Source organism: Myotis nattereri (assembly GCF_964212035.1).
Source record: "Myotis nattereri genome assembly, chromosome: 8".
Lineage (NCBI taxonomy): Eukaryota > Metazoa > Chordata > Mammalia > Chiroptera > Vespertilionidae > Myotis > Myotis nattereri.
The window spans coordinates 22,513,016-22,535,761 of NC_138083.1; the positions used below are offsets into that span (position 1 = coordinate 22,513,016).

Genomic DNA, 22,746 nt, shown 5'->3' on the forward strand with positions numbered 1-22,746 from the left:
TAACGCATCCACTCTAGGTCTCTTTGCAAAGGCTATGGAGAATTGAAAATATGAAATAAATTTGTTTAGTGGATATGTTTATAAATTTAAAATTTTTACATGGTGTTATATGAAAGTTTTTCTGCTCAAATATACAAAAACATCCATGTTTCATATTCTCTTTGCATTTATCCTGCTTCCTTATAACTGAAAAGCAACTTCCTCCCCTTTTTCCTTGAATTCCCTAAACTATCTGGAATTTGATTTCCTATATCCACAGAGTCTTATTTCCATTGCATTTGCACCACTCATTCTTTTCCGAATGCTTTTATTCTTACCTTTTCGGTATGTATAAATGTGTGTGGTAAGGTTCAGGCCTGATTTGGACAAGTCAGTGCAGAGACCACTATAAGCATTTTCCATTCCCTCTCATGCTTTTTGCTTTGCCCTGATCTGAATACCACACACATGAACCCAAAGGCTTGCTCCTGGAATAACTCCAAGCTGGCATTGTAAAGAGAAGGATTTTATGAAGTTTTCCTGCTTCTTGTCCCTCGTGACTAGTGGGCCAGAATAGTTCTCAACAGGAAAGTCAAAATTGCTCAAAATTATTTCCTGGTTGTTACAGCCTTTTAGCACTGACATTTTATTGATGAAAAGGAGATCAAGATGAATAAAGTCTATTATAGGATGTGAGATTCTTAGGAATTGGAAAGGGAAATGGAAACTTAGCATGTTCTGCTTTTTATCATACCTGAGCGGTCATTTCTAGATGATGATGGATTTTAGTCTTATCCTCTGATTTCAGGAAACCAAGTTTATTATATGGAGAAATGCAAAGCATTATAGTTTCCTTGTTCTCATTCCAAAGTGCTTCATTTGGCATGTGAAATCTGGTCTGATTGCAGAACTCAGGACAGGATTCAAAGAGTAAGTTAAATGGTTTGATGGCTTGGGGTAGCTTATTTCTTGGAATCAGCACATTTCAATTGTGAATAAGCTTTTTCTAAAGTTACTGTCAGAAGTTCCAAGGGAAAGTATAGATAAAATTTGCTTGCTTTCAATATACTTTTGATTTCAGAATACTGCATAGGAGTAATTCTATATGGGCTTTTTTTTTTAAGCAAAAATAATAATAGAAAGGCTGAGAACTTTTTAATATAAAACTTAGCAATAAAAAATGGTATCTTGCCATGTTTGTTTACTCATTCTATCAGTAAACACTTTTGAGTGTCTACCAGATGCTGGGCACTCTGCTAGGCTAGACATACAACAGTAGTAATATAGGCAAGGTTACCTCCCTTGGGTATAGTTTTAGGGAAAATATGCTAAACTGGTAAACAAATAAGAATATTTGAGAATAATGTCAGTGTTTTAAAGGAAATAAATACAGTAATATAGAGGATAAAATGGGGAGGAATAAGGAGAGTAGCTTACTTTACACAGGGTAGGCAAAAAAAGGTTTCTCTAAGGTGGTGATAATAGAGCTGACACCTGTAGAATAAGAGAGAATCAGGCATAAAGAGCTGGGGGAAGAGCATTGCCAATGAGAGAAAAGTGGGTAGAAAGGCTATGAGATGAGAAAGAACTTGTGGTGGAGAAATTGAGACTGCAATACAGCTGGAGCATGGACAGCGCGGGAATTTGGCCAGGCTGGGATGCAGGACTGACCCTGCAGGGCCTTGTTGTCCTGGAAACAAATTTGGATACTGTTCTTCTGACAGTGGGAAGTCACTGAAGGGTCTTTAAGCAAGTATGTGACATGGTCTGGTGTATATTTTAACATTAATCTGGTTCCTGTGCAGAGAACAGATTAAAGAAAGGCATCGGTAAAAGCTGGGAGATCAGGATTTTGCAGAGGTCTTGATGAGCTGATGGCTGGTTTAGATGGCATATCAGTAATGGAACTGGAAGGAAAAAACTGAGTGGGATTTGATATATGTTTGGCAGGTAGGCTTGCTAATTTAGTTAGATAGGACGAAATTTAGCATAACTCCTAGAGTTTTGGTTTGAGTCTCTGGAAGAATGCTCTTCCACTTACTGAGGAGGGAATGTAGGAGCAAAAGGTTTGGGCGGCAGCAAGGTCAGTAGGTTCATTTTGGATATAATTGCTTTGAGATATCAGTTAGACATCCAAATGTAAATATTAGTGTAGGAGGTATGCTGAGTAGTCAAAGTATCAATATAGATTACAGATCAGTAAAATAATATTTCAAACTATGGGACTGTAGAAAGCATTGATTAGAGAGGAGAATGCAGGATTGGACTGTCACTGTTATACTAGCGAAGGTACTACATGGAAGGTAGCGGGAAAGTCTAAGAAACTGCGGAGGAGCAGCATTAATGTTTGGAAGGATATGTATATATATATTTCAAATCCTATGGTTGAAGACAGATATATTTTAAACCAGATGGACTTGGGTACATTTATGATACCTTTGCCCTAGGCAAGCCCATAGAACTGAACTTACAGTCTTCAAATTAGGGAGGAACTGAGTTCATTGATTGATGCCAGACATGGTGTTTGGCTTGGGTTAGGAGCCAGTTTGAATGCCAGAAATCTTTTCTAATTTTTCCTTCTCTTTTCTCCCCTTACACTATAAACTTGCTATAATTTTTCTATTTTTTGTAAACTTCAAACTTGATATCAAATGAGTTTCAAAAATGTAATGTACTTGTAGCATGAAGTAAAAGTTACTGTTTTCTAATTGCATGAGCTCCTTATTAAGATTGTTTTTTATGAAGTAGGAGTGAAATAAAGTACATCACATGTAAATATACCCCATTAAAAGGTAGCCTTTGTCTTGACAACTTTAGATATTTGATAAACCACCTTGAAAATCTAATAATATGGTACACGTATTTTATTCATTCAACCGGTATGTGGAATGCTTATTGTGTACTGCTCATATGTTGTTTTACAGTTTGCAAATGCTTTTATATTTATTCTGTCCTCTAATCCAAATATCAGCCCACTTTATAGATGAGTAAACTGAAGCTCAAGAAACATAGTTGAATAGTGTAGGACCAGTGGTAGATGGTAGAACTTGAACCCTAATGGGTTCCCTTTACATTTTGTAATTCTACAAGTACATTGTGTAGATCAAAGCCAGAGCCGGACATGAGGAATTCCTGGATTTCCAAGCAAAGCCAGAATGCCCAGGTCCAGAGAAAGATTAACAGACTGCATCTGATTATGGGCAAGTGATTTTGAATTTAGGAATGTGCTGCAAAAAGTGAATTAGTAGTGGGTTTACCACTCCTGTCTGGTCAGTACTGAGACCATGTCTGCCCTCCACTGAATTCTCTTAACTACTGTCTCACAAGAAGTGCTTAACTAAACCTTCTGGAGGAAGGTTTTTATGGGAACAGTTCTATGACATTACAAGTAATGAAAAATGGAATTTCTTTTATAGATAGTCATTTTACAGATCGATTTATTGCAGCACATTTTTTTCCATAGATGTACTCTGTTAACATTTTTTGCTTAAAGGGATAGCAGCCTCAGTAAGGATTTTTTTTAGATTTATTTTTTTAACTATAAAACTCTAATACCTGATTTCCAGTCTCTGTTAGTATTCATCCTAGTAGAGTCAATCCATATGTACTTTTTGCAGCAGTCCTAAGAGGTGTGTGTGGTTTCTAACTTGCCAAATAATTCACTGAAAAATAAAGATAACTGCAGAATAGGACTTTCATTTCCATCGTACTCTTCATTTAACTTAGGTCTGAAAACTTTCCAAAGGGAAAAAGATAAATTAAGATGTGCCCTCTTAATATGGTCTTGTTAACAGTGCAGAAAGGATCTCTACACATTATTTATCTTTTGGCTAAACAGTTCAGTCTAGCACACAGTAAATTCTTTGTGAGCGAAGACATTTTCATCACGCTAAAATTGGATATCATTTTTAACCCTGACCATCTTGGAGCTTCTTTTTTTCCTCCCTTGCTGCAGTCTTCCTTTCAAGTTTATTTTTATGACTTTTCACCAGGTTGTTATAAAATCCGGAACAGTTCATTGTGGGCTCTTTGAAATTATTTCCCACAGCTGTATGCGAAGATCTTTATCTCTGTTATGGATTAATCAGATACAGCCTGATTTTTTTTCCCCTCCCACAGAATGATCTTCTATATTTGTCACTTGTCCATTCACTTCAAAAGGAGCTCTTGCCTTGAGAGCATAGGAACTTAGGGTGTGGGAGTCAGACCCAAAGAAAGTGAAACCTTGATGATACACACACACACACACACACACACACACACACACACACATTTAAAACAGAGAAAAAAGTATATTCTTAGAGTGGATACATCATTTCCTGAAAAACATTTGAAATAGGAGCAAAAAAGATTTTCATCCTAGGGAAAGGGGCTGCATACAATAGTATTTCTTCTTAGAAGTGTAGACAGATGCCTTGGTAGTGTGCGGGGTGAACCAGCAGCACTTTCATGCTGGCATGCTCTTGGCTGGGCACGACTACATAAGTACAGCAGGGACCTAATGCACACAAAGCAGTTCTTAAAGCCTCTCTACTTTAGGCTTTGAACTTTACTTTCTTACTTCACATCAAAATGCATTTTAAATAGAAAGGCTGTTACAGGGAGAATATTTGATAGCAGAGGAGGGTAGTGTGGTTAACAGGAGAGAGCCTGAGCCACAGTACTTGGATGTGAATTATAGTTCTTTCACTTACCAAACTTGAGAATAATTATTTAACCTCTCTCTGCTTCAGTTTTCTCATCTGCAGAATGGGGATCATAATAAATAATAGAATCTATCTCATGTTATGAGAATTAAATTAGTTAATATATGTAAAGACTAGAGGCCCGGTGCACAAATTTGTGCATCAGTGGGGTCCCTCGGCCTGGCCTGCGGGATTGGGCCAAACCGGGCTCTCCGACATCCCTCAGGGGTCCCAGATTGCAAGAGGGCACGGGCCAGGCCAAGGGACCCCACCCGTGCACGAATGGGGCCGGGGAGGGATGTGGGAGGTTGGTCAGCTGGGGAGGGACCAGGAGAGCTCCAGGGCATGTCTGGCTCCTCTCGCTCAGTCCCAATTGGCTGGACCCCAACAGCAAGCTAACCTAGTAGTTAGAGGTCTGCCCCCTGGTGGTCAGTGCACGTCATAGCGACTGGTTGACTGTCTGCCCCTGGTGGTCAGTGCATGTCATAGTGACTGGTCGACTGTCTGCCCCCTGGCAGTCAGTGCACGTCATAGCGAGCTGTTGAGCAGCCTTAGCATATCATTAGCATATTATGCTTTGATTGGTTGAATGGATGACCAGACACTTAGCATATTAGGCTAGTATCCTAGAACAGTACTACTCCCTGACATAGTAAAGTGCTATGTAAACATTAACCATAAACTTCAGAGACCATTGTTTCTTTGCATTGGAAAGACAGAACACAGCTTATTCAAAAAGACAGGATCCAGCAGTTCAGAGAAGACTGGCATTGTGTGTTAATGCTCTAGCATAGCACAACAATGGCTTTGTAGATTCTGAACCCTCTTTCTTTTCAGACTAGTCTTTCACACCTTAGCACCCTGAAACCTGAAACCAACTCCCTTTGAATTCCTTTCACTCCAATAGCCACAAAATAGCCTGATCACCAGGGAGCCTAGTCAGATTATCCTAACAGTAGCAGCAAGCACTTTATAGTGCCACATGGCAGGCATTAACTAAGATCTTCGCATATACTAATTTACTTAGTCCTCACAACACCCTATGAGGTAGGTGCTATTATCCCCATTTTACAGGTAAGGACACAGGTGCAAACTGCCACAGCTAAACCCCGCTGGTAGAGCCAGAGTTTAAAGCCAAGTCACCGCTCCAGAGTCCAATGCCCTTACCTGCTGCACATTCTCCCTCCCATTAGGATGAGGACATCTCAGCCAACACCCTGTGATCTCTAGAAGTCCTGGAGCCCCTGAAAATACAAGCAGTTTTCCAGTCAGGACCAGCTCTTACCATAAGTGATTTTGCCTCATAATAGAGTAGGAAGTTAACCAAAGGTCAAATTTGTCTTGAGACAAGGAGAAAGCGTTTTGTTAAACTATTACTTACAGGTAGTTACTGTCAAATTGTTATTATAAAGATGAAGTTTTCATTTTGCAGATGAGTTTAAGTAGCTATACTACCCTGTATTTTCTCATAAGGTTTTTTTCTTAATGTTTAACTCATTAACCTATCTGCATTTTATTTGCCTGTACATTAGGGGGTAATACAATAACTTGATATTTTTTTTTAAGTAATGTCTGATGCTACATCTTACATCCTAAGCTATATTATTGTTTTTCTGTATTATACAGTACAATATTTTTTGTAGTACATTTTAATAAACTGTATCACTAGTATATCAAATCTATCTTGTTAATCTTGGTAAAGATTTCCTTGAATGGAATTTTATCTAGAATTTCGTTAAATGTATGTATCTTATCATGAGTGGATATAGAATTTCATCAAATGCTTATTCTATATGTATTGAAATGATCTTATGGTTTTTCTCTCTCAGTTAATAATATAATTATATATCACTTTCAAGAGAAATTGCTTTTTTATAATATTCAGTTAACTCATCTAGAAGTAGTATGTTTATTCCATTCTCAGTAATCTCTCAGTAATATTTTTTTACGGACCCCTGATGGGTCCTTAGCACTGCCGTGGAGGTGGGAGAGGCTCCCACCACCACCACTGTGCTCGCCAGCCTTGAGCCCAGCTTCTGGCTGAGTGGGAGCACACTGACCACCAGGGGGCAGCTCTTGCATAGAGTGTCTGCCCTCTGGTGGTCAGCGCACATCATAGCAACCGGTTATTCCACCATTCGGTGGATTTGCATATTAGCCTTTTATTATATAGGATTATTCCTAGATATCTTACATTTTTGTTCCTACTGTAAACATATTGTTGCCAATAGTCTTGTAATTTTTAACCCTCCAATTTTGTTTGGTATAAAAGAAAAGAAGAAATCAGTGAAATCTGCAACAGATGGCCCATCTCCAGAGGAGGAGGCTGAAATAGAGAAACAAAAGGTAAGCGATCATCGGTACTCACACGATCATTCATAGCTAATTTAAATGAAGTTTATCTAAATCCCATAATACAAGGAGACATATATAATACTCTTTGTAATACTTTAAGCAATAAAACAATTTAATAAAAAATAAATCCCATAATACAGACTTTGCTTTCTATGGTTTATCAAATCCTAATTTCTCTCATTATTATTATAAAAATCATAAGTTTAATGTACAAAAGTAAAGTCTTTTCTTTGAAGTGCAGTGAACCTTTTCTTCAGTGACTCCAAAGACCCATGGGTCAGAGTAATAGGTATTTTTGCTGAGGCAGGAATTGGAGTCAACAACATTCCTATGACTGATATTCACATCTGTATTCGGGAGTGAGCCTGGCTGGTCACTTAAACTCTGCGTTTTAATGGACCTTTTCTGTTCTCCACTTATTGCATATACAGTAATACTCATAGAGTTAAGGAGCACAAAGATGAGCTCTCTTGTGGAAAATGGCTCTAAAAAGAAAACCAACTGTAGGTGCCAGTGATGAAAGTAAAAGGAAATTAAAGCAGTCTGAAGTAGTAATATTGGAAGATTCACAAAAGTCTGACAGTATCCTCTTTATTTTCTCTAGTATACATCATTGTTTACTTGGTTCTTGAGAATTCACATTTAATCCCATCGCATGTCGGTAGAAAATACCTATTTAGTGGAAAAGATGATATAGTTCAGAAACAAATATTAAGATAGATCACTTCATAGAAACATATCAATATTGAAACAATAAATGCAAAAAAGGCAAAAGAAAAATAAATTTCTTGTTGTTAATATACATGTTTAAAGAGTAGCTTGTACCACAAAATACTACGTTTGCTGTATTTAGTATCACTGCATTAAAAGACCAAAGTGAAAATGATAAATTTTTATTTGGGTGACTTGGGGGCTCATTCCTACAGCCTACTAACCAGTTACACTAATGTGGAATGTGGTGTAAATACAGACTTTCACCCTTCTCCTACTGTCAGTGATGTTGCTTCTGAAGCGTTTATCTGTAGCTTACAGCAGTACAAAGATCTCTGGGTATCTTTGTGAGTTTCTGTTATCCACAATCAGTTTACAGATAACAGATGTTATCCTGGATCATTGGTGACTGAGTTCTCCTTTTCTGGAGGGCATTTCATACTCCATATTCCTGTTTGGGGAAGAAAAACATTGTTGGACGTTTGAACTTTTTTTTCCTCTTTATAGGCTGAAATGGCTTTGCTCATGATGGATGAGGAGGAAGAGAACAAGAAACACTTCAATTACAACAAGATTGTGGAGCACCAGAATCTAAGCAAAAAGAAGAAAAAACAGCTTATAAAAAAGAAGGAGTTATTAGAGGATGACTTTGAGGTAACCAGGGACAGATGCCATTAGCCTCTTAAAGATGGTGCTGACTCTAGTCTAGAGTCAGGTCTGGAGATAAAAATTAAACATAGTGAAAGTCAGCCTTGAGATGTCTTAGGAAGGACTACGGAGCCAAAATTACCATCTCTTAGTCCTACACAGCCAGTTGAGCACCGGGTGAAACCATGGTGGTTTGGTAGAAAGATAGAAGATAAATTTGGGGCTTGTATCTGACCAGATCTTGGTTTCAGGGGTGCCTCCTTTTCCATAGTAGTCTCCCAGATCTTTTCACCTATGAATCACCCTCAGTAGCTACTCATTTTGGCACTAAGGTTAAAAATGTTTTAATGTACTTCCAATACAGTGACTTTGCATAAAACTTCAGCAGGAGATACCATCTCTGGCTGACTTATCTCAGCCAGAAACAGATTTCACACTGTAAGCGTTGGGTACCACGCCTCGGGAACCACTTCGACAATCCTTCATCTGCGTGGCCAGTATACTACAGGCACATATGTATAGACCACTACAGTTCCCTTCCAAGGGGATTGTTGCACGATTGGAAAAGTGTGTCCTGCACATTGTGATCTAAGAGTAGGCTTTAAAAGTCCATTGAAGATCCTGTGGGAAAGCAACTTTCTAATGAAGCTATGCAAATTACTCACATTTATATTTTTATACAGATAGTCACTCACTGAACTTTTTTTCCAGTTACAGTTGACATTCAGCGTTATATTAGTTTCAGTGTACACCATAGTGGTTAAACATTTATGTAACTTATGAAGTGATCCCCTCATCCCCCAATAACAACTCATTGATTTAAAATTTGGCCCCATTTCTGGGCCTTTTGGTTAAATAATTTAATTTATTTTTATTTTCCTTTTGGATTTATAGGTAAATGTTAAGGATGCACGGTTTCAGGCAATGTATACTTCCCACTTGTTCAATTTGGACCCTTCGGATCCTAACTTCAAGAAAACAAAAGCTATGGAGAAAATTCTTGAGGAGAAAGCCCGTCAAAGAGAACAAAAAGAACAAGAACTAACTCAGGCAATAAAGAAAAAAGAGAGTGAAATTCAAAAGGAATTACAAAAGAGGTCCATTGATCCTGCCTTGTCGATGTTGATTAAATCGGTAAAAAACAAAACAGAGCAGTTTCAAGCAAGAAAAAAACAAAAAGTCAAATAGCTGTATGTTGTTTCTTTTTAGATTAGAAATGTGATCTCCCTAAAGTTTACAAAAGTGGTAGAAAGAATATTTATTGGGAACAAAGCTACCTTTCAAGAATATGAATAAAGTCTTACTCTGACTATTGAAAAATGTCTCTTGCATATAATGGTTAGACCTAATTGTGGATGATTGACATATTTGTGCTCTGTTTTTCCACAGATTAATCTAATTCAGTTAATCTAAATTAAAGTATTTATAAAATACTAAATTTTATATTTTATCAAATTCAGTTCATACTAGAAGATTATTCTAAAGTAGCTTCTTTTAAAGACTTTACAATTCTATGTGAAAAAATAGAACACAGTGCCGAATTTATTTTTCTAGCCCTAATGGATGGAAGCCAATAACTTTCTTTGTTGTTTGGACATGCTTATTATAGTTGGATTATGAAATTAATTTGTAAATAAAAAGTACTAAGTATTTTTATTTATATATCAGTGATTTATTTTATTTTAAGCATCTCAAATAAACTACTCTCTGGAAAATATCTGAAAAACTTTCTTCTTTAAGGGGACAACTCCATGAAGAGGCAGTTCCAGGTTTTCATTGCTCTGAAATTTTTGTGAGCTCTACAATGATTTTTTTTTTTTTAAGTAACATAATTCTTTCATCTACCCTTCAGATTTTTGGAATGCTTCGAGAGTGGATTTGCTGCTATAGAGTTTAAGGAATCTTAATTTTTTTTTAAATTAAAACACACCTTCAAGGCCTGGATCTCATCTAGTCTAGGTTTTATAAACTATTCACTGTCCACTTAGAAGAATTAGGTGTGCTATATAAATAAATGAAAATAGAAACCAAGATGGTCACATGGAACGAATGATAAATATAGTAGCTTCTGAAAGACATAGGAGTTCAGCCAGCTTTGTGGTTAATAGTTAATTTGACATTTTTTGGTATAAAAATTCAAGTCTACCAATGTAGTATTGTTTTTCTTTTCTTTTTTTTTTGCATTCATTAGTTGCTTCTTGTATGTGCCTTGACTTGGGATCAAACCCACAACCTTGGTGTATCAGGACAACATAACCAACTGAGTTACCTGGCCAAAGCAATGTAGTAATTTTTTTTCAGAATGTAAGTATGTAACCCTAGCCGATTTGACTCAGTGGATAGAGCTTCGGCCTGTGGACCGAAGAGTCCCAAATTTGATTTCCATCAGGGGCATGTACTTTGGTTGTAGGCTTCTCCCTGGCCTGAGCCCTGGTCAGGGCGCATGCAGGAGGCAATCAATCTGTGTTTCTCTCACGTCAATATTTTTCTCTGTCTTTCCCTCTCTCTTCCACTCTCTCTAAAAATCAATGGAAAAATGTCTTTGGGTGAGGATTTAAAAAAAATAAAAAAGAATGGACGTATATAAAACCAACATCAGTGCCCTACCAGCCTGGGGACTGAAAGGGCCCAGGTTCAATTCCAGTCAAGGGCGCGTGCCTGGGTTGTGGCTCGGTCCAACGTGCAGGAGGCAGCCAATCAATGATTCCCTCTCATCATTGATGTTTCTCTCTCTCTTCCTTTCCCTTCCTCTCTGAAGTCAATAAAAATGTATTTTAAAAAATGATATCATGATAATAGGTGTAGCCCGGCCAGTGTCGCTCAGTGGTTAGATCATCGGCCTTCACACGAAAGGGTCTCAGGTTCAATTCCCAGTCAAGGGCACATATCTGGGTTGCAGGTTTTTTAAAATATATTTTTATTGATTTCAGAGAGGGAGAGAAAGGTAGAAATATCAATGATGAGAGAGAATCATTGATCGGCTGCCTCCTGCACACTCCATATGGGGATCAAGCTAGCAACCCAGGCATGTGCCCTGACCAGGAATTTAACTGTGACTTCCTGTTTCATAGGTCGAGGCTCAACTACTGAGCCATCCTGGCCGGGGTTGCAGATTTGATCCCCTGAGGCAACCAGTGTGTCTCTCACATCAGTGCTTCTCTTTCTCTCTCTCTGCGCTTCCTTCCACTCTCTCTGAAAAATCAATGGAAAAAAATATCTTCAGGTGAGGATTAACAACAACAAACAAAAGATAATAGGTATATAGACTGTGAAAGAGAAAGGAAAAAAGAAGACATTTAAATTACTCATTATAACAGAAAAATGCAGAGTATTGTACAGGGAATTGGGTTTTTCTAGCATAAACAACTGATAATTCAACCCAATAAAGCATTGTTCCTGTTTACCAATGTGAACTTCCTGATATTTATCCACTTGTCATTGAAAGATCATGAATCTTAATGTGCTTATGAATTTAGTCTGTGAACAGTTATGTAATTTTTTATATTTCATTTATGCAAGGGAAAAGACTTGTTTCTTCTAAACTGTTTACAGTGTAGGGATTACTCAGTTTGACTTCAAGGTTTCTGGGAAGCTTAGCCCTTTGGATTTTAATTGTTTTGGTTTGAGTTTTTGTTTTTGAGCCCTTCTTTTTTTTTTTAAGACACTGTATTTAATTATAAATCTCATTTTCTTAGGCTCATAATTGATTATAACAGGTAAGTTGAGCACGTAACTTATGCATAGCCCTAGTTCCTTTTCTCAAAGAGGTGATATTTTTTAGGTAGAAAAAAAAATTAGAATAGCATTATGAGGTACAGCATTAAATAAACATTCTACATCAAGATGATTAGGCTCTCAATAAATAATTGCTGGTAGTAACACTCTGGATAAAAAAATGGCCACTGTTACAATTCAAACCATTGGAGGATAGTTTGGGTGACTTCATATTTTTTAATTGATTTTTAGAGAGAGAGAAGGAGGGTAAGGGAGGGAGAAACATCTATGTGAGAGCACAACATCAATTGGCTGCCTACTGCATGCCCCCCACCAGGAATTGAGCCCACAACCTAGGTATGTGCCCCAATTGAGGACTGAATGGGCGACCCTCAGTGCACTGGGACGATGCCAAACCAACTGAGTCACACCCGACAGGGCTGGGTTACTCTTAGGGTCACATTTATTTGGATTTTTGTTGCTGTTGTTGTTGGGACCATAGAGAACAGGTCAGCATTATAGCATCCAGAGTCATAAGTGACTCAAGACCAGTGAAGCTCTGGTTTCTCAGACTTCTTTTATATCTACAATAATAAAAGCATAATATGCTAATTAGACCAGACGTCCTTCTGGATGTGATTCCAGACATCCTTCGGATGAAGCCGGGGCCGGAGCGAAGCCCGGGTCCTGGGTGCCTGCTGGTGGCCAGAGGAAAGCCCGGGTCCCAGTTGCCAGAGGGAAGCCAGTGCTGGCTGGCAGCTGGGGGAAGGAAGGCCTACTCTTGCATGAATTTCATGCATCGGGCCTTTGGTGTGTGTGTGTGTGTGTGTGTGTATGTACTAGAGGCATGATGCACAAATTAGTGCACGAGTGGGGTCCCTTAGCCCAGCCTGAGCCCTCTCTCCGTCCGGGACTCCTCGGGGGATGTCAAACATCCCTCTCACAGTCTGGGACCCCTCGCTCCTTACCGCCCGCCTGCAGCAGAGGCGGGAGAGGCTCCCACTACTGCTGCTGCACTCGCCCGCCGTGAACGCGGCTTCTGGCAGAGCAGCGCTCCCCCTGTGGGAGCGCACTGACCACCAGGGGGCAGCTCCTGTGTTGAGCATCTGCCCCCTGGTGGTCGGTGCACATCATAGCGACTGGTCAACTGGTCGACTGTCTGCCCCCGGGTTGTCAGTGCACATCATAGCGAGCAGTTGAGCAGCCTTAGCATATTACACTTTGATTGGTTGAACAGCCGACCCGGTCAACTGGACACTTAGCATATTAGGCTTTTATTATATAAGATACATACACACACACACATATATACACACATATGTGCATATGTATGTGTGTGTGTGTATATATATATTTAATTGATTTCAGAGAGGAAGGGAGAGATAGAAACAATCAATGATGAGAGATAATCAACCATTGGCTGCCTCCTGCACGCCCCCTTCTGGAGATCGAGCCCACAGCCCAGGCATGTGCCCTTGACCAGAATCGAACCTTGGATCCTTTGATCTGCAGGCCAATGCTCTATCCAGCTAGGGCTGGTTTCTCAGTCTTTCATCATCAGTCTTGGGGACCAGCTGAGTACCCACTGTCATTGCTACTGTCTCCAAGGGAGATGGGTTAGAGACACAGGCAGAATAGTAATGATGGCACTCATTCCATATTCTCTACCGAGTAGGCCAATGTTAGGTAACATCATGGCCTTTTTTGCTCATTAATATCATTTGGTATAATTTTTAAAATTCCGATGGACAGTCTGCATCCTACACCTATTAAATTGTACCTATGGGATAGGATCCAGTCATTATTTTATAAAACTCCATTGATAATTCCAATATGCAGCCAAGGTTGAGGACCACTGTAGAAGGAAAACGAAAGCTCATTTTCTGTTTGGTCCACCAGATCAGAAACAAATGAACTCAATATCAACTTGATCTATTAGCTCTTGCTGCTTTATAAACCACCCAAACATAGTGGCTTAAAACAGCAAACATTTATTATTTCTTATGAATCTGTGGGTTGGCTAGGCAGTTAGGATCTAGGCCAGCTCAGCTGCTGAGCTGCAGCTTGTTAGGACTCCACATTAGATTCTTCACATGGTGACAGAAGGGTTCCCAACTGCAAGAGAAGGTAAGTCCCAAAGAGACAGGCCAGTAAGCCAGGACAAGCCGAATAGGGAAACTGAGATATAGTTACATAGCAGTTTGCAGCCACCTAGTAAATCCTACCTTCCCTAAACCAGGGACACTTAAGAGTAAATGGTTTGCGCTTCTCCCCAACCAGAAGGTAAATAGCTTAAATCACCCTACTCAGCGAGACAGTAGAAATCCAATTAGTGCCATTTGCCAACCACACTCAAGGACAGATGAAGTTAAGAGAATAAATTTCATTTTTGTAGATCAGCATAAAGCTGATGAATATTCCGCTAATCCTCCCCTAATGCCTCCCCTAAATGCCTAACCTTTAAAAGTCCTCAAAATGAAAGTCCCAGTGCCTGCTCTCCCTCACAGGAGCATGCCTGTACCTCCCCACCCCCCTCCCAAACCCTCCCCACCTTTACACACAGGCATGCATCTCCTAAACTTTAAGGGACCCCATGAGGCTTGCAACCAAGGCAGCCAAGGGCAGTGGCACTTTGTACCAGGCAAACCCCCTGAATCTATCCCCAAGGCCCCCTGTTCTCTGAATTCTTAGTGAGCCAAAGCAGCCCAGCCTAGGTTCATTCCCCAGCTCTTGCTTGTTTTTTACTGCCCCCTTAGCTTTAATAAACGTCCTCTACAATTCTCCTGGGCTTCTGTTGTGAAATTTTTCCTGCTTGAAGTCGAGAACCCACACACTACAGGCTGGCCCGAAGCAGGCCCGCTGGGGTCAGGTCCCCTTTCCGGTAACTCCAATGCGCAAGTACACTATCAGAGGCTGTTGTCCATTGGCAAAACCGAAATCAACAAGTGGCAACATCACAATTCACAAAGTCACAAAGAGACATGGACAAATTGGGGTTCATTATTAAAACAAGACACATAGGTTTCTTCTGTGGAAAGGGATTCAGGGTTAGGATTTCCAATTTGGGGTGATTACAGAGCTGCTATTCACATGTAGGTGTTTGTGTGAAACACAGGTCTCTCTTGGGCAGACAGTAGGAGTGGAATCCTGGCTCCGATGATAAGTATATGTTTAACTTTATAGGAAACTGCAAAAAATTCGTTACTATAGTAGTTGAATTATTTTGTATTCCCACCAAGAATATATGAGTTCCAGTTGCTCCACATCTTCACCCAGAAGCACTTAAAATGGTCAGTTTGTGTTTTGTTGTTGCCAATCTAGGACGTGTGAACTGGTGTCTCATAGTTTTTTAAATTTGCATTTCCCTATATTATCTTTTCATAAACTGATTTATGAAAATCCACATATATTCTTTGGCAAAGTGTTCAGATTTTATGCCCACTTAAAAAAAATTGAGTTACTTTTTGCCCTGTAATTGAATTTTAAGAGTTTATTCATCTAGATACAAGAACTTTGTCATATGTATGATTTTCAGATATTTTCTCCTATCTTTACTTGTCTTTTCATCCTTTTAACAGTCTTTCATAGAACAAAGTTTTTAATTCTTATGAAGTCTAATTTATTAATCATTTTTTTCTTTTATGGACTAACTTTGGTGTCATATCTAACAATACTTTTACTAACCCTAAGTTACAGACTTTTTTCCCTCTGTTTACTTTTAAAAGCCTTATAATTTTATGTTTTACCTTTAAGCACATTTAAAATAATTTTTGGATAAGGTGTGAGGTTTCAGTTTATGTTAATTTTTTTTATTATTTTTTAAGTATGGCTGTCCAATTATTCCGGGACAGTTAATTAAAAAGACAGTCTTTCTCCATTGAATTGTCTTTGTATTTTTTATCAAAAATCTGTTGGTGAACTATCACAACTCAACCAAGATGAAATAGATAGCCTGCATAATACTGTTAGTGTTAAAGCAATTAAATTTGTAATTTAAAAGTTTGCAAAAAAAGAAATTCGCAGGCCCAAGCTTTAAGGAAGAATTTTTACCAAATATTTACAGAATAATTAGCACCAATTGTTCACAATTTCTTACAGAAAATAGAAAACACTTTTCAAGTTATTGTATAAGACCAGTATATCCTTAATATCAAAACCAAAGACCGTACAAATAAAACTGCAGACTGATATTCATTGTTATAGACTTATGATTGGTTCTGGAGAATCAGTCTGCCTCATGAATTTAAGCATAAAAATCCTCAACAAAATTGAATCCAACAATGTATAAAAAGAATTATACACCATGACCAATGGAGTTTAATTCCAGGTATGTGAAGTTGATTCAGTGTTGAAAATCAATGTAAGCCACTATATCAACAAGATAAAGAAGAAAAATTATATCATCATATCAATTATGAGAACAAGTATTTGACAAAATCCAGCATCTATTCATGATAAAACACACACACACACACACAAGTTTGGGTTATTAGGGAACTATCTAAACTTGATAAAGAGCATCTATATATATAAAAGCCAAGTGACCAGAACGACAAGTCGCTATGATGCACACTGAGGTGGCCAACCAGCCTGATCAGGGCCCCAATTGCCACTCCCCCCCCTCCCCCCGCAACCTCCTGCAGACCCTCCCCCCCATGGCCAGCCCGGCCCCCGAACTGGCCCCCTAACCCCAATCAGGGGCAGGGCCAGCCAGCCAACTGCCCACAGCCCCTCCCCCCAGCTGGCCAACCACCCGCGGCCCCTCCCCAACACTAGCCCGGCCCCCATTGCAGCAGATGGCCAGACCCCACCCATGCATGAATTTGTGCACCAGGCCTCTAGTTTACAAATAACCCACAGTTAACATACTAGTGAAAGACTGAAAATAAGGGAAGGTTGTCTGTGTAATCAGGTCTTTGTTTTCTGTACTCTGATGCTTTGCTGTGGCCTACCTGACTCTAGGAAATAACTGGCAGGCAACCATGCCTTTCAAATGCAAACCAACTAATACAGGAGCTAATTTGACTCCCACACCTGGGCCACTACTACCCTGCCCTAATCACCCTAGGGCCAGGCACCAGACACATAGGGACCACACAATTATGCAACACAATACTGGAAGTTCCAACTGCTGGGGAAGGTGGGCCCGGGAGGGGGGAGAAATTTTAAAAGCATACAGATTAGAAAAGAAAAAAATAAAACTGCCCCATTTGAAGATGACATGATTATCTACATACAAAATTCCAAGGAATCTACAAAAAAAGAAAACAAAGACAAAACAAAACAAAAAGTAAAAACTAATAAAAGTTCAGCCAGGTTACAGGATACAATGTCAACACACAAGAATCAATCATGTTTCTACATACTAACAATAAACATGTGGAAACTAAAATTAAAAACATTGTTTCAAAGAAAATATAATACTTAGGTAGAAATTTACCAAAAAATACAAAATTTACATGCTGAAAATTTCAAATGCTAATGAAAGAAATCACAGACTCAAATGAAGAGACATTTCATGTTCATGGATTGGACAACAACATAGTAAAGATGTTGATTTCCCCCAAAATTGATCTGTATGCTTAGTGCAATTTTTAGAAAACTTATCTTTTTGTGCCCAGTCAGTGTTGTTCAGTGGTTGAATCAAGGGCACATACCTCGGTTGCAGATTCAATCCCAGGCCCTGGCCAGGGAGTGTGTGGGAGGCAACCAATCAATGTGTCTCTCTCACATGAATGTTTCTGTCTCTTCCTCTCCCTTTTACTCCCTCCAAAAATCAATGGTTCTGTTTCCCTAGAGAATCCTGACTATTAAAAAGAATGTGGGTGATGCCCCATAAAGGAGGATAGAACACACACAGTGTGTAATCTTGCTTTGTAGGTTTTAAATATTCAGATTTATTTTAAGGAATTTATTCATGTGATTATGCAGATTGGCAAGTCCAGACTCTGTAGGGGGAGCATCAGGCTGGAGACACAAGGAAGAGCAAATGCTACAGATCAAGTCCAAAAGCTGTTTGCTTGGGGTAATCAGCCTTTTGTTTCATTCAGGCTTTCAGCTAATTGGATGAGGCCCACCCACAGTATGGAGGACCATCTGCTTTACTCCGCGTTCACTGATTTAAATGTTAACACCCTCATGTAGGTCAAACATCCAGAACTACATTTGACCAAATAACTGAGCAACATGGCCCAGCCAAGTTGACACATACTAGTATTAGCTACCATATCCCTCCCTATGATGGAGGCATTTGTGCCTCTGCAGCTGGGCGGTTCGGGTGCTTGCTGAGAGCTGACATCTGGGTTCTTCTCCAGGCACCCTCTGTTAAAGGGAGCTTGCCTTGTCCAAGACCACACATCCACCCTCCCTAAACAGGTCATTGTGAGGTATATAAGCGAGGCCCTTTGCTTCAAGTTGGCACAATATGTAGTAAAGAGCCATCCCTGGTACTGAGCTCCCATAGAGATCAGCTGTTCAACTTCTCTTTCTGCATAACCCTACTATCCCTACAGCTATCTCCTGGTAGTCATCCCCAATAAACTTCCTGCATGCAAATTTCAGTTTCAGAATCTTTTCCACTAACACGGGGATCAGCAAACTATAGCCTGCTGGCCAAATCAAGCCCACTGCCTATTTTTTTTTTTTTAAGTAAACGTAATGGAACAGAACTATATACCCATTCATCTATATACTGTTTATGGCTGCTTTCACATTCTACTCAATATAAGTTATAACAGAAACTGTCTGGCCCACTATGTCTAAAATATTTACTATCTGGCTCTTAACAAAAAAGTTTGCAAACCCTTGCCCCAAAACAGCAAATACATTTTTATAACCTAAAATTGAAAAATATATGTAAAACTGTGATTTTTTTATTATTAAAGAGAACTACATTTAATTATTATCACAAATGATTACTCAGCAGGGTTTGGATGAGAAATAAAATAAAGACATAATAAATGTGTAAATTTACTCCATATATATTCCATTCATGTCTTTCATAAAATTAAAATTTTTTAAATATATATTTGTTGATTTCAGAGAGGAAGGGAGAGGAAGAGAGAGATAGAAACATTAATGATGATAGAGAATCATTGATTGGCTGCCTCCTGCACACCCTACACCAGAAATCAAGCCCACAACACAGGCATGTGCCCCAACCCAGAAATCGAACCCTGACCTCCTGGTTCATAGGTTGATGCTCAACCACTGAGTGATGCTGGCTGGGCCATAAAATTAATTTTTGTCTTACTTTCAGTACTTTGTTTTATAATCTAGATTTCGCATAATTTGTTTTGTTGATAGTAAAGATTAAATATAAAATGTAATTGTACTTAAAGCATTCAATATTATAATAGAATTTCATAAAATTTGCAATATAATTGTAAAAAATAAAAAATTTTATTTTTTGTATTTTTCCTTTAGCATTTTTCTTCTAAAATATTCAAAATGCATTAAATTGTTTAATATGAACAAATTATTAATTAATTTCAAATTTAAATTAACACTACATAAAGGTCTAATTTGTACTTGATTTTTAAATTGAATAAAACCTTTAAAATATTTTCATAATATAAATCTTTTCACAGTTTTAGCATGTGGTGTCCATCCAGTTGCCAAAAATCAGTATCATCTTTGGCTTAAGTGGTATCTAGACTACATTTACACAACATGCACTATTCCTCAGCCACTGTGTGGAACTGTTGTAAATACCATCCTAAAGAGTGAATACTTCTGGAGCATAAATTGGAGCATCCAAAGAGAAGCAAGAAAATGGATACCCAGCACTCCCAGAAAACAATGCTTCATTATTCAAATACCTATTGCATTTCTGCAGAGGGAAAGGATTTAGCAGTTCATCAATGTGCCTTTTATTATTATTATTATTATTATTATTATTATTATTATCCTAAGAACTCTGCCATCAAATTCTCCCACCCTCCAAGGATTGTCTGCTCTGAAGATAGTGCTCTCCCAAGTGATATAGATGCCATGTGTCCTTTCACCCATTTTTTTGCACGTGTCTATGACATGGGATACTCTCTAGTATCTGGTCTTATTGTCTGGGTCTGAAGGTAGTACCAGCAGTGGCTCCCATTGGAAAAACCCAACAAGAAGCAGCAACAAGGAGCTCTGGTCAACAGGGTCAGACTCACAGGCATAAAGCATGGAAGAAAGGGATGAAGAATGGATGGAAGCAGGGCAGGAGGAGGTGGGGCATGGTCACAGAATAGTCGTACAGCGATTTACCCTGTAGAGCTAGTCTGTGGGCCAGTGGAAATTGTCACGTATGTCATCTTTGGAACATGTTCTGAAGGTCGCTGACCTCATCCTATTTTATACTTCCATAGTAACCCACCTCTCATCACAAGAACGTTAACCATTTAGAATATATGCATCTTCCATTTACTCCCAATCAAAGACTTAGACTTTCATTTATAGTAGAATTAACACAAAGGGCAACCAAAGCCCTCACCCTAAGGTGGAGGGTTGAATACTTTTTATTAGTCTTTCTTTTACCATATAAAGGTCATAAATTACAACTTTGGGGATATGAAAATAAAAACCTCTCATGGACACAAGAGAATGCTGATTTAAGAAATAATTATGACCTGGTTTAATGTTGTAGGTTTTCCAAATTGGCATGAGAATTTCTGAAGTATTCCTAGAAGTGTGCCTCACCCAACTGGAAGTGGTGTTTTGTTTTGTTTTGTTTTGTTTTGTTTTGTTTTGTTTTTTCTACCTTACATATGTGGAGGGCATGGAAAAAATATAAAATCAAACAAAAAATTTTTTTTCTAGTCAAATCATGTTCATTCTCTAACGGGGAAAGGAAAATTAATATTTACTAAGTGTCTACTGAGTGATCAGTGGAAATTTATTTCTAATGAGTGTCTATCAAGTAAATTAATGTTTATTGAGTGTCTATGAAGTAGCTCCTGGGAGAGAGCAAACAAGTCAATCAGCCAGGCTAGAGAGCCCAAGCCATTGTTTGAGGTTCATTGGTGACATGCTGGCTAATGAATTATTGAAGAGAGTCAGGCATCACAGACAAAGGCGATGAAACAGTCAGGTAGAAAGAGGCAGAAATGAGCCACCATGAAACCCTGAAGACAGAGAGAAAGTGCCTGCCAAATTGTATTTCCCATAATTGAGATCCTCAAGGGGCCCTGGTGTCCTTGCATAAGTCCATCTTTACTGACATCAGCCTGGGAAGATTTCTGTCCTTTCCTAGTCATCGTTTTCTGAGACAGCCAAATGGGGTCAGTTCTTAATGACTTTGCTGGTAATGTTACTCATGGCACAAGATGCATGTTTATTGAAAACACTACATTTTCACACACACAAAAATTGAGTAAGTCATTCTAGATAGGAAGAGATAAACCTTTTCCTTTAACTGAATTCTCAGTCAATCTCCTTGGGTTCTATACAACTAATCTCATTTCCTATAGTTTTGTTCCTAAAATAATGGCAAATAAAGCTGAAGTGTTCAATACCTACCTGTTTTGACTTCGGGAGTAATACAAATAGCACTGCTATAAACATTCTCGATGTGTCTGGTGGACATTCTCGTCATTTTGCTAGGCACATAACAAGAAAGGCATTGCTGGGTTTCTGGAGATACTAGTACATATTTTTAGCTACAGCCCTCAGAACAATGGGATGTGATAAGCATGGTCCCTTTAATGGACAAAGAACAGGTGCTAAGCTTCACAAGCCTTGTCAGACTCTTGAGAGAGGCATATGGCTACCTGAGGACAGGATTTAGGCTAATGCAGAAAAGATATACATTTTTAACTTTTATGTTGTAAAACAACTTCACCAGAAGAAGTTCAGTAACCCCAGAACTAAGGTCTGCCTGATACACAATCTAAGCTTCATTCCACTTCACTGCATTAGAAAATCCAAATTCACCATAAGCAGGTCCCATTATACTTCCTTTTTCTGCTTGGAAAATTTACGGCTGGGTGGTTGGCTCCCAGTGTCTCTTTCATTGTTTGATTTAGCACTAGGCTTTGTTCTGGAACGCAGAGACTATTTTTCATAATTTATACCTTCCTTGGGATTTTTGGGTCAAAGATCATAAGCTGGGAGCTGGCAACACAGTACTAGAAATACCATCTCCATTAGGATTGTTGTGGGATTCTGGATAACTGTGCTTACTATTGGGTTGGATGTTTGTACTTGGCTCTATCTTAACATCCAAGGACACGTTAAGCAGGATAATCTGTCCATGGAATATCTCCAGAGGCACCGACATCTTTTTCCATCTGAGTATTTTTCCTTCTGTATAGCGTTCATTCTGCCCTAAAAGACAGCGAGCAGTTACCCAAGAGAACACTGGTTTTTAATAACTCTGAAAAACGAGTAAGCATTTTTCTTCTCATTTCACCAGGGGGGAAACCTGAGACACAGAGAAATTACATAACTTTCCCAGATCACACAAACAGTTCATGGCAGAAGTGGTATTAGAGGTTAGGACACCTCTCTCTCTGTCCACTAAACCACCGTAAAATGTCCCCAAAAGCATGCTGGGTCCAGATTACCACACCAAGATTTATCAATGGGCATGACCATTTTGCCCAAATCAGCCATATTCATTTCAGCATATTTATTAAATAATAAACCTGTGTCAAGTGCTAAGGCTCATTTT

At 38.8% G+C, this 22,746-nt stretch overlaps 1 protein-coding gene across 2 annotated transcripts in view; it reads left to right on the forward strand.

Annotated features, from left to right (window-relative positions):
- ESF1 (ESF1 nucleolar pre-rRNA processing protein homolog) overlaps window positions 1-10,098 on the forward strand; it is a 63,294-nt gene extending 53,196 nt beyond the window's left edge. The window contains exons 12-14 of one of the 2 annotated variants that reach the window (XR_013996328.1): window positions 6,937-7,010; window positions 8,238-8,384; window positions 9,273-9,430. Coding sequence is in view for 1 of the 2 variants with exons in the window: in XM_081097232.1 (XP_080953358.1) it covers window positions 6,937-7,010; window positions 8,238-8,384; window positions 9,273-9,566 (515 nt within the window). In the remaining variant the exon portion in view is untranslated. Of the gene's footprint in view, window positions 1-6,936; window positions 7,011-8,237; window positions 8,385-9,272 lie in introns of both variants that reach the window. The other variant, XM_081097232.1, reaches the window with a different exon arrangement.
- Window positions 10,099-22,746: the final 12,648 nt, after the last annotated feature.